The sequence below is a fragment of the Bison bison genome, unplaced genomic scaffold (genome assembly GCF_000754665.1).
Source record: "Bison bison bison isolate TAMUID 2011002044 unplaced genomic scaffold, Bison_UMD1.0 scf7180017864267, whole genome shotgun sequence".
In the NCBI taxonomy this organism is placed as follows: domain Eukaryota; kingdom Metazoa; phylum Chordata; class Mammalia; order Artiodactyla; family Bovidae; genus Bison; species Bison bison.
Genome location: NW_011494839.1, coordinates 1,814,601 through 1,827,440, shown reverse-complemented (window position 1 = coordinate 1,827,440; position 12,840 = coordinate 1,814,601). Strand labels below are relative to the sequence as shown.

The 12,840-nt window shown below is 37.3% G+C and overlaps 1 protein-coding gene across 3 annotated transcripts in view; it reads left to right on the top strand.

Annotated features, from left to right (window-relative positions):
* LOC104994804 (serine/threonine-protein kinase Sgk3) overlaps positions 1-12,840 on the top strand; it is a 61,429-nt gene that overhangs the window by 43,496 nt on the left and 5,093 nt on the right. For 2 of the 3 annotated variants that reach the window (XM_010848461.1, XM_010848462.1), the window contains exons 9-15: positions 2,745-2,828; positions 2,938-3,069; positions 4,986-5,098; positions 5,192-5,228; positions 6,076-6,162; positions 8,159-8,254; positions 10,299-10,454. In XM_010848461.1, coding sequence (XP_010846763.1) covers positions 2,745-2,828; positions 2,938-3,069; positions 4,986-5,098; positions 5,192-5,228; positions 6,076-6,162; positions 8,159-8,254; positions 10,299-10,454 — 705 coding nt within the window. The remainder of the gene's footprint in view (positions 1-2,744; positions 2,829-2,937; positions 3,070-4,985; positions 5,099-5,191; positions 5,229-6,075; positions 6,163-8,158; positions 8,255-10,298; positions 10,455-12,840) is intronic. The other variant, XM_010848463.1, reaches the window with a different exon arrangement.

Below are 12,840 nucleotides of genomic sequence, written 5' to 3'. Positions count from 1 at the left end.
GGTTTTAGAATTAGCATGTTAAGTTCCCCAAGATTCTTTTGGATTTTGATCAATTGCTTTGAATCTGTAGATCAATTTGGAAAGAATTGTCATCTTACCAGTATTGAGTCTTCCAGTCCATGATCATGGCATATCCCTTTGTTAATTTAATTCATCTTAAGCTTTTGTTGGTAGTGTTTTGTGGCATTATGTATTTGATTTTTATGTATCTTTAATTGAGTGTATTCCTTTGTGTTTCATTTTTTATGCGGTGAGAACTGGTGTTAAACCTGGAAGCTGAATATACGCATTACCTGTGACACACTGGTTCTCCTCTTAAGCTGTGTAGCCACCAGTAATGTTGCACATACTCACTAGGAAAGGCGTGTCCCAGAATATTCATAAGCTTCATTGTTCATCATCTAAATGTCACTGAAAGAGTGGATAAATTGTGGTATGTCTATGGAATGCAGTACTCTGCACAGTAATGAAATATGAAAGCAGTGCTATTGGTTTGGCCAAAAAGTTCATTTGGGTTTCCTGTAATATTGTATGGAAAAACCCGAATGCACTTCTTGGCCAATCCAATACATATCACAATGTGAACATGTTATATAGAGTGAAAGAAGTCAGGCAGGCATAACATTATCTATGTGATTCCAATATATAAAATTCATAGACAAAACTCACCTGTTTTACTGCAAGTGAAAATAGTAGTCATCTTTGAGGAAGAAAGGATGAATCATTTCTGGCATAGGGCAAATGGGAGGCCTCAGGCTGCTCACAGTGTTTGGGTTTTTTGACCTGAAAGTGATTACACAGTGTGTCCGTTTTGTAATAATTTATTGAGCTGTAATGTTTGTGAGTTTTTCTACATGCATATTATGTTTAATAAAAGCTTTAAATCTAGCAAAATGCTTAGACACCAGCAAAGTACAATAAAACAAAAGCAGAGTACACAAAAGAAAAAAAAGCAAGCAGAAATGTAGATTCACAATGAAGGTGAAAAATAGAAAAATATGTATGACAAACTAAAATAAATAATGGGAATCTCATATTCTAAGCTTTTCTGCAAATGGTGGTCTTGGTTCCACTTTCCATTTGCCCATCTGTTTCTTAACTGTCTATTCTCCACATCTACTAATCTGCTGAAAAAAATGCCTGCCATCAAGGTACTTCCTTAGTTGCCACATTCTTTGAATTACTTTCTCAGAACAAACTTGAAGATGAACCAATCAGAGTAGAGAAGGGAAGGTCAGGTGAGTGGGAGCTGTCAAGAAAAGAAAAAACAATGTAAGAAAGAAGGAACATTCAATGGAGTCAAGTATTGTAGAGAGCAAAAGCCTGAGAAATGAGAGAGATGCCAGCAGTTGAACTGAGGAAATGTATACCCTGAAGGTATTCTTGACTTTGTTTTTATGAGTAAGAAACATCTTAATCAATAGACTTTATTTTTCAGAACCATTTTAGATTTACCAAAAAAAAAAAAAAACTGAGTAGAGAGAAAATTCAGGGGGACTTCTCTGATGGTTGAGTACCTAAGACTCCAAGCTCCTAATGCATGGGGCCTGGTTTTGATCCTTGATCAGGAAACTAGATCCCATATGCTGGAACTAAAAATCCTACATGCCACGAGAAAGACCCAGCACAGTCAAATAAAATAAATATTTTTAAAATTTTTTAAAAAAGAAAGTTCAGAGAATTTCCAAACCACCAGTTTGCTCTATTTAGTAACATTTTACATCAGTATGGTACATTTGTTCCAAGCAATGGACCAATATTGATCCATAATTATGGACTCAAGCCCATCATTTATTCAGATTTCCTTAGTTTTTACCCAGTGTCCTGTTTTTTTGTCCCATCCAGGACATTAAGTTATCATGTCTCCTTAGGACTTTTCTTGTGTTTGAGGGCCTTGATGGTTTTGAGAAGCACCGGTTAAGTGCATTGTAAGACATCTGTCTGTTGTTGGAGTTTGGTGTTTTTCTCAAGACCAGACTGATTACAGATATAAGCGAGGAAGACCACAGATGTACTGAAAAGTAAGGCCCAGCATTGTCACCAGTGGCAGATCATCTCAAGACGTTTTGAAATGGATCAGCTGATAGTTACCCAACTTGTAGGGTGTCTTGAATCCCTTAAAATTTATTTCTAAAACTTTGGAGTATGTCTGCCTTTTTTCTGGGGCAAGATCTTCTAAGTTTCTTCACATCCATGATGTCTGTGTGCACTGCAGCCCATTATAGAATCTCAGCTACATACGGTGTTTGTTTCTCTGAGTGCTTCTAAATTTGAAACCTATAAGAGAAACCCAAATGTTAAAATGAAAATGCATTTTGATCACTGAGAAACCATTTTCTTCTCTCTCTTTTTTTTTAATGTAGCCATGAAATTTATAGCCTCAGTGTTTTCCAAAGACACCTTGGGACTCAGGGCTAGCATACACACACACACAAACACACACATTTCTCAAGCAGTATAGATTTTGATACTTAAACTTAGTAAAAACCTTAACCATTTGCATGTTAAGTGACAAACGATGCCTGGCTCTTTAAATCATCTACATTTCTTTGGTTTTAGTAAAATATCTAAGGAAAAGTGGAGTTGTAGAAACAAATTAGGGATTTTCAGCTTTCAAAATAAAAACATTACATTATCTAGGTCTGTTGTGGACTTTATTTTTATAAAATATTGACTTAGTGATAAGTGAATTGTCTCTGTCAAAACACTGATATTTCTAACAGCACAATCTTTAAATATAACAGGTTCTTCTTGCAAAACGGAAACTGGATGGAAAATTTTATGCTGTCAAAGTGTTACAGAAAAAGATAGTTCTCAATAGAAAAGAGGTAAAATAAAATAGCTTTGTTTTTCCTATATCCATCTTCTCAGTTAACAGAATTGTTTTCTGGTGTATAATGCAAGTTGATTTTTTTTACCTTTTTTTTTTTTAAACAGCAAAAACACATTATGGCTGAACGAAATGTGCTCTTGAAAAATGTGAAACATCCGTTTTTGGTTGGATTACATTATTCTTTCCAAACAACTGAAAAGCTTTATTTTGTTCTGGATTTTGTTAATGGAGGAGAGGTGAGTAATTAGTGTTTCAGTATTGATGATGTTTAGGGAAAAAAAATAGAATTGAGTTAGAGTTTTTCTTACCAGTTTTGGAAGCAAAGCCCAGAATAGACAGCTATTTGTTGAGTAGCAATAATATATAAGATGCTGGTTAATCAGCACAGTGCAGGATGTGGAGAAGTGAGACATAAAGTTCTTTTCCTAAGCAGGTTATGGTGCAGGTGGGAACCTTGTTATGAAGCTACAGACTTCTCTGATAGTTTTGTCACTGAGCTATGTAGCAAGAACATATATTGAAACATTGGAATGAAAGTTGATTTGTAATTTTTGATAATTAAGGTTTCAGCAGTTGCATATAAACGTTAGTCTGTCATTTTCCAAAATGTGCAAAATCAGATGAGATGGTCCTGTAATAAAGGGTTCTGTGGTGAAGCTAGTTTGGAAAACGTTTCATGTTATAACCTCTTGGTGGTTTACAGTACATTTCAGCATATTTGAGACTTTGAGAAATTAATGCCTTAAAGACAGCCAGGATTTATTTTTTTAAAACTTTTTAAATCACACAGTCACCTTTTGTTTGTTTGAACCAAATCTAATAATAATATTCCCCAAAACTCTGAGTCAGAGGGATATTGAAATATATTTTTGAGAAATGCTGCTGGTAAGATAGTAATTCCAGTAATAGCTAACTTGTATTGAGCATTCTTATGACCCTTTATACATATTGTTTTATCCTCACAACAATTGTGTTGTATAAGACAAAGGAACTTGGTGAGGTACGGAGAAGCTAATAACTTGATTAAGTCATATGGGTTAGTCCATGTGAAAGACATCCACATAGAGCTGCTGGTTAAAGTCATTGGACTGAGTTGGCTGGGAAGGTATCCAGAGAAAGAATAATAGTAGAGAAACTGAGGACAGACACCTTATCAATCCTTGAATCATTGGGGGTAGTAAGAGCAGTAACTCTCCAAGGTAGAAGAAAGCCCAATGAGAGAGATCATTGTTTTAGAACCTAAAGATTTAGAGTAAGAACCTAGGGCAAATTTAGCTTAGGCAGGTAACCTGATGACTAGAGGGTAGGTTGTAAGAAATGAACTGAAGGGACATCCCTGGTGATCCAGTGGTTAAGAGTCTGCCTTCTAATGGGGGACACAGATTCAATCCCTTGTCAGGGAACTAAGATCCCACATGCTGTGGGGCAGCTAAGCCCATTTGCCACAACAAGAGAAGCCTGTGTGTACCACAGTGAAGACCCAGCACAGCCAAAAAGTAAAAAAAGACAACTGGAGAATCCCTCTGCCACTGAGCTTCAGCCAGTTGCTACCACGCTGAATTTAGGCTTAATGGTTCAGAGACCCGCACCCCCCATTTCCTTTCGCCCCCTGCCCGAAGTAAAACTATGAATTTTTACCCAAAAAAATGTTCCCAGTTTTTAAATGTTACCAGTTATTTTAGATTTTTCTGAAAATAGTATTTGGTTCAAACAAATTATATCTGTGGGTTCCGTTTGGTCTGCCAGCCACTAGTTACCAATTTCTGAATAGTATTTGGTTTAATTCAAATAATAGTCCAAAAAGATCAAGTTAAGATAATTAACATGGAAAAATCAAGATCATTGGTTTTCATTAATAATCTTTTCTAGAGGGGTTGCCTGGTGTGGTGGGGATACTGCCACACTTGAGAATTGAGTGGTAAATAGATGAGTAAGTTAGCAAGAGCAGGGAAAGAGTTATGGTTGAAGAGAGAATGATTGCTGGGCGGATGGGGGACAAAGGCAAGGGAGTGTCAAAATTCTGTACTTTGGTGCTTTTTTATCTCATGTTCAAAGTAACGAAAATAAATCCTGTTTTTATATTTACAGAGTATATTTGTCTCACTTTATGTGTGAATTATCTTAGTATTCATTTTTTACTTCAATTTTATAGCTGTTTTTTCACTTACAAAGAGAGCGGTCCTTTCCTGAACACAGAGCTCGGTTTTATGCTGCTGAGATTGCCAGTGCATTGGGTTACTTGCACTCCATCAAAATAGTGTACAGGTAAACTTTTTAAATTGCACTTCTGAAATGTCTTTTTATTATTTTGTTTCAGTTCAAATTGAGTTTTGCTTTTCTTTCCTTTTAATTTGATAGAGACTTGAAACCAGAAAATATTCTCTTGGATTCAATAGTAAGTATTGGCTTTTAAAAATCTGCTGGTTCACGATTCTTGTTGATGTTATGCTTAGTGAAAAAGAGTCAGCCTCAGAGGTTCCCACTGTGTGATTCCATATAATGGAACACATGTTCCATTCATACATCAGTGTTTTATATAACATTCTCTAAAAGTCCAAACCAGAGAGATGGAGAACAGATTAGTAGTTGTAAGGGGACCAGGGACTAAGGGATAGGGGAGTTAAAAAATAAAGCGGTAACATAAGAGAGTTCTTTTGTTCCTTTGGGTTGATGAAAGTTTTCTGATTGTAGAGGTAGTTACACAAATCTATATATCTATTGCCTAGAGCTACACACAGGGCTTCCCTGGTGGCTCAGTGGTAAAGAATCCACCTGCAATGCAAGAGATGTGAGTTCAACTATTGGGTCAGGAAGATCCCCTGGAGAAGGAAACGGCAGCCCACTCTAGTATTCTTGCCTGGGAGATCCCACGGACAGAGGAGCCTGGCAGGCTATTTTCCATGGGGTCATGAAAGAGTCGGACACGACTCAGCAGCTAAAACAACACATGCATACACGCAAATGCATACGTGTAAAAGAGTGAAAACTGAATAAGGGTGGCAGTCTAGCTAACGGATTGTACCAGTATCAGTTTCCTGATTCTGACACTGTCCTACATTATATAGGCTGTCAGCATGGGGTGGGTGGGAGGAGGGAGAAGCTGGGGGAAGGGGACATGGAGCTTTGTGTACTCTTTTTTGCGGTTTCCTTTTGGTCTATGATTATTTCAAAATCAAATGTTCTTTAAAAGTGTCAATTTATATCCATGCATTGTTTTATTTTACTGCCCCTGTATTTGTCAGGGACATGTCGTCTTAACAGATTTTGGGCTTTGTAAAGAAGGAATTGCTATTTCTGACACCACAACAACATTTTGTGGGACACCAGAGGTAAGAAATTTATCTCCTTTGTCATTCATGGAATTATACCTGAAATGCAAAACTGAATCACATATTGTGTATATAAAATTTGAAATCAAAAAAGTAAAGAGACTTCTCTGGTGGTCCAGTGGTTAGGACTCTATGCTTCCACTGCAGGCATCATGGGTTCAATCCCTGCTTGGGGAGCTAAGATCCTGCATGCCTCATGCTGCTGCTGCTGCTGCTAAGTCGCTTCAGTCGTGTCCAACTCTGTGCGACCCCATAGACGGCAGCCCGCCAGGCTCCCCCGTCCCTGGGATTCTCCAGGCAAAAACACTGAAGTGGGTTGCCATTTTCTTCTCCAATGCATGAAAGTGAAAATTGAAAGTGAAGTCGCTCAGTCATATCTGACTCTTAGCAACCCCATGCCCTGCAGCCTACCAGGCTCCTCCATCCATGGGATCTTCCAGGCAAGAGTACTGGAGTGGGTTGCCATTGCCTTCTCCAACATGCCTCATGGCGCTGCCACAAAAAAAATAAAAGGAAAGAAAAGTAGAATAAAATGTTTTCAGCTTCCAACCAGCTGGGAATATCTGATAATCATCTCTTCTTTTAATAAACAAACATTTAAATAATAAATAAACGTTTAAAACTTTATTGATAGTTTTTTTTTAACTCTGATTTTGTGATATCACCAGTAACCAACAAAGATAAATTACACTTTTTTGTGCTATTCGTTTTTAATGTTAAAAGTTTATCTTCGATTTCTTCAAGCATTTGATTACATTTCTAATCCTTAAGAAAAAAATCATTAATCAGTGATGAAAATGTTCAAAAATTAATTGTGATAATGTTGGAACAACTCTGTAAATATATTAGCAGCCATTGAATTGTACACTTTAAATGGGTAAATTGCTTGGTATTTGAATATCTTAATAAAGCTGCTTTTTTTTAAAGGAAATAAACTAAAGCAAATATGGCAAAATGTTAGCATTGCTTATGTCTGGATGGCAGCTCTGTTGGTTTCTATTACATATTTATAGTTTTTATATGGTTAAAATATTTCATAATGAAGCTATTTAATGCAAGAAAATCTGGTGCACTGGGATGACCCAGAGGGAGGGTATGGGGAGGGAGGAGGGAGGAGGGTTCAGGATGGGGAACACAGGTTTACCTGTGGCAGATTCATTTCGATATTTGGCAAAACTAATACAATATTGTAAAGTTTAAAAATAAAATAAAATTAAAAAAAATAAAAAATAAAGCAATGTATATGGGGGTTGGGAATTACAAATCAGAATTTATTAACCAGAACACCTATTCTCTAATCATGTTAACTAGCAGAAAATCTATCTTTCCATTTGAGACAGTAATAATAATCCTTAAGATTTATGTTAAAGCCTTGTTATTCTAATTTCACACATACACACATTTAAAATATCCTATTTATTGCGATCTTAAGTGCCAGGTAGCTTTTTTCTGTCGTCTAAATTTTAATGTGATCGCAAACTATTAAACCCTTTTTATTTATTTTCCCATTTCTTTGTATCACATAAAAAAGCTGAAAATGTATTTCCTTGTATATATTTCATGTGGGAAGAGGAAATATATATTTTGGAATCTAAAATTCAAATTCACTGTTATATATGTGTGAAAATCATGATGCTTAAATGTTTTACAAGTTGAAGTGTAAATAGCCATCTAATAACTTATACAACTTTTAAAAATAATACATTAAAGAATTGCTGTCATAATTCTTAAATAAGAATGCAGTTTATTATTTTTTCTTTCACTGAAGAGAAAAAATGAATTATAATTGTCATATTAAGAAATCTTTCTTCAATCACGACTTGTTTCTTCAAGAAAAACAAGAATAAAGAGAAATAAGAATAAAGAGAAATAAGATTTAATTAATTAATCTAAAATTAATTTTGTGAAAGACAACCCCCTGCAAAATACCTACTTTATTCCTAGGTTTTGTCTTGATTTGTTTCTGAGTTGTTCTAATAGTTAATCTTTTCTGTAGTATCTAGCACCTGAAGTAATCAGAAAACAGCCCTATGACAACACTGTGGATTGGTGGTGCCTTGGTGCTGTTCTGTATGAGATGCTCTATGGATTGGTATGTGTTTCTACTCTATTGTTATGATTCCAGTACATTGTAATTGATTTGAGTTTTCTCTTTTGCCTTTCAGTAATCTTGTGGACCCTTGTTAACTAGATAACACTAACAGAACAGTAATAACATGGTTAAATGAATCCAGAACCACATTAGGGGTCTGCACAAAAAGAAACCCTGTCATTTGGTTACTGATTTTTTAGATTTCTCTGCCACACTAATCACTACTTCAAATATTCTCACCCCACTAGCATTTTTTAGAAATAGATACCTAGTTATAACATTAAAATTACCCACTTTCATGCAGTTTACTCTGGCCATTCTGCCTAATTTCTAATTTTCTTAATTTCAAAAAGATGGAAAGAAAAAGATTTTATTTACCAAAAGATAATAATACCTTTAGGTTTTTGCCTTGTATTTTGTTTTCATAGGATTTAATTAGGATACTGGTGCTCTGCTTTTTTCTTTTTTTTAATCACCGGGAGTCCTTTATTCCCTTTACCATAAACACCATGTCTTGAAGATTTCATTGGAAAAAAAGTGATGTTTACTATGTAATCAGTTTCCCCAGTTTTTATTAATTAAAGACATTATCAGCCAGAGTTTCTGATTAACAAGTCAAGTTGCTTTACTACATTGAGTTAATATCATTTCAGCCAGAACAAACATTTTTAGGTTCCCTTGGTGGTCCTGTGAGTGGTCAGCAGCCTCATGCTGGGAGCCGTGCACTCCATGCTGCCCTCACGAGGCCACGCCCACCGTCACTGAGACCTGAGGTGGGCGTGGCTTTTCTGTTTGCTGTGTGTGTGTGTGTGTGTGTGTGTGTGTGTGTGTGTGTCCCCTGAAAACAGGGGTGATGAAATTTAACCGCTGAGGTATGTTTTAGAGAATTTGTCTCATGTTGTTAACTCTGAATGACAGATGCCTATGACAGCCAACACTCTCTTCTCTGCCCTTGACCACAATCCACTTGTTAAAAAGACCCGGTTTTGCTGTGTTAACACAGGGAGCTCACCTTGGAGCTCTGTGACAGCCTAGAGGGGTGGGAATGGGGAATGCTCAAGAGGGAGGGGATATATGTATACTTACAGCTCATTCACATTGTTACTAATACAACATTATAAAGCAATTATACTCCAATTGAAAAAAAAAAAAGACCTAGTTTTCTGGTTATGCTGGTAACTTAGAAGACCTGCTAACCATGTTATATCTTACATTCTTTAAGTGTTGAGTATTTCTCATCCTGATATTTTCATATCCTTTTAATTTCTTTAGAAGTCTTTGAGAATATAAAATATCGTGCATGTAAAATGCAGCTGACTCAATAGGGAATATTTGAATCACATACTTCATTAATCAGGCTTGTATTAATGATTTAGAAATAAAGTTACATTATAAAAACTGAAAAATGAGGTTTTTCTTTCCTGTACAAAAGGGGAAAAAAATGACAAGCCTGTAACTTCTTTAACTTTAAAAATAATTTTTCCTTTAAAACTTTTAACTCAGTAATGAACTGGCCAATCCTCACGTTGAAGCTGTACCTCAGGTCTTTAAGCAGTTACAGCAGCAGGACACTGCCATGGCCACAAGTTCTTAGGAAGAACACTTTCTAGAAATCTGTTTTAATTAGTATATTACTGTGTCTCAAGAAATCATTTAATGTTCGCCCTGTGTCAAATCTCTGTTTCCAGTAATTCTATCATTATGTCTTATGGTGAAGTTGGAGGTTGTTTTTTTAAAAACAGTTATTATTACAACTTTTATGCAATTCACACCTGTCTGCCCAGTGTTATTGAATAAACCGGCCCCTATTCATTCGGTGACCATGTATTAAGCTCTACAGTTTGCTGACTTCTAAAATCTCTTCCCATGGGACGCCTTACTGCAGGGGTACACAGGCCCAGAGATGCCAGTGCTTTTCTGCAGCTGCTGGACACAGACTGCTCTCTTTAGGTCAGGGCCAAATCTAACAATTTTAAACCCCATTTGTGCATAGTTCAATTAATGCTAACTTTCTTTCTCTATGTTGTGTTTTCTTTTTTTTAAGCCTCCTTTTTATTGCCGAGACGTGGCTGAAATGTACGACAATATTCTTCACAAGCCTCTAAGTTTGAGGCCAGGAGTGAGCCTCACTGCCTGGTCCATTCTGGAAGAACTCCTAGAAAAAGACAGGCAAAATCGACTTGGTGCCAAAGAAGACTTTGTATGTACATCTTTCTCAGTAGCCTCTTTATTTATTTATCATTTGAAGAAAAATCCTTATTTTATGTAGTATTTAATGGGATGAATACACCTCCTAAAGAATAGTACCATGAAAAGGAAGCATGCTTGTCCCAAAAATTTTCACCAGGGTTTATATAAAACTGTACAGTGTATAAAACTTCTGCACATGCATTTTTTCATTTGACCTTCAGAATAATTTGATCCTTTTTCATCCTCCATATCCAGCTTTCATATCCTATTATTTATTTGATTTCATTTATTAGCATTTTTGCTCCCCCCTTCTTCCTAAAAAAATAATGTGTGGCTTGCATTTTTTGATTGCCTAAACTTTTAGCTCATTTTGTTTAGGAAGAATATAAGTGCCTCCTGACTGCATGAGGTAGTAACTTTTGCTTGAACTATTGTTCAGGGACTTTTTTTCCCTGAGAATGTAAATGTGACACCTCCTTGAAAAAATTATGGGATCTGCAGGGGTTTTTTCTTTTTTGTTTTTCACTTCAAATCAGAATAATTTAATTGCTAACAAAGTTACTGGTGTTACATTAGTGAATTCATGAATTACTGAGGAACATGAATTTTAAATTCATTAAAAGTTCTCAGAAATTCTTGAGGGCTGTTTGTCAGTCTTGAACTTGAGCTGTGAATAGTGAACTCCCTGGTGGAGTACAGGACTTGGGCTCCAGAGTCCACTGTTTCAGGGAGCCTTGCTAATGCTCCCTCCCTCCTTGTACCTCAGTCCTTTTGTTGAATTCACTGGCAGAAATTGGAACCCTGGATCAATCAATCCATCTGCCATCCCTTGGCTGGTGGACGGTGCTGATGGAAGTTACACAACTGAGACTATTAGAAGAACTGTGAAGTCTAGTCATTAGTCTCTTGGATGCTTCTCCACCTAATGCTCCTGCTCTCCGTAGTGACTATTTCAGACCTTCTCTCCAAATTTCTGGGCTTCACCGGTGGCTTAGATGGTAAAGAATTTGCTTGCAATGCAGGAGACCCAGGTTCGATCCCTTGAGTCAGGAAGATCCCCTGGAGAAGGGAATGGCTACCCACTCCAGCATTCTTGCCAAGTTTTTACGTTCCTTTCCTTCTTCACTTTTAGCAGATGCTGTTGCCTTCTGTTTTATAACGAAAATAGAATCAGCAGAGACGACTCCTCACGTAGACCCAGTGTTGTACAGCCCATTTACCTCTTGGGCTCCTCTGTGTGTGACAGTCCCCATCTTTTCCTATACTGCAGCCATACTGGGCTCTTGTTTTCTTGACCAAACTAAGCTATCTGCCATCTCAGGCCCTTTGTATGCCACCTAGAATATTCTCCCCTCATTCTTTTTTGTCTGGCTCCTTCTTACTGATCTTCCAGAACTCTGGTCAGATATCACTTCCCCTGAGAAGCAGGATAGGGATCCTACTTTTTATACACTTTGTGGCTCCTTGTAGGAGAAAAAATGGAATGGGTATGAGTACTTTGCCAGCTTTCAACCGTAGTAACCCAGAATGGAATTGTTTTTGATAGTAGAGCTTGTCACCTGAGTTTTACCTCAGCCTCACCATGTAAAAGTCTCGTTCGACATCTTTATCTCCACATTCAGCAGTAATAGTAATTCTTTGTATCTAGGTAGTACTTTATTCCTTTCAAACCACTTTTATTTCCATATTTGCCAGTGATTCTTACAACAACCTATGAAATATAAAGGGCAGAAATGTTAACCTCACTTTACCTATGAGGAAACAATGACTTGAAGAGGACATAAGTTGGTCATTCTGAGTTAACTCTCCCACGCCTCCTCTGGGCATCTGTAGTGGACAGACTACACTGTCTGTCCACTACACTGTTGTGCCACATTGAATGACATGAACATATGCCTAGAAAGAACTTTGGAAGGTGCGGGACCAAGTGGGAATGGTTTGGCTTCCTAAAATTCTTCAGTGAGTACTCAGTATATTTTTTAGCATTCAGTTCAGTTCAGTCACTCAGTCGTGTCCGACTCTGCGACCCCATGAATCGCAGCATGCCAGGCCTCCCTGTCCATCACCAACTCCCGGAGTTCACTCAGACTCATGTCCATCGAGTCGGTGATGCCATCCAGCCATCTCATCCTCTCTCGTCCCCTTCTCCTCCTGCCCCCAACCCCTCCCAGCATCAAAGTCTTTTCCAATGAGGCAACTTTTCACATGAGGTGGCCAAAGTATTGGAGTTTCAGCTTTAGCATCAGTCCTTCCAATGAACACCCAGGACTGATCTCCTTTAGGATGGACTGGTTGGATCTCCTTGCAGTCCAAGGGACTCTCAAGAGTCTTCTCCAACACCACAGTTCAGAAGCATCAATTCTTCGGTGCTCAGCCTTCTTCACAGTCCAACTCTC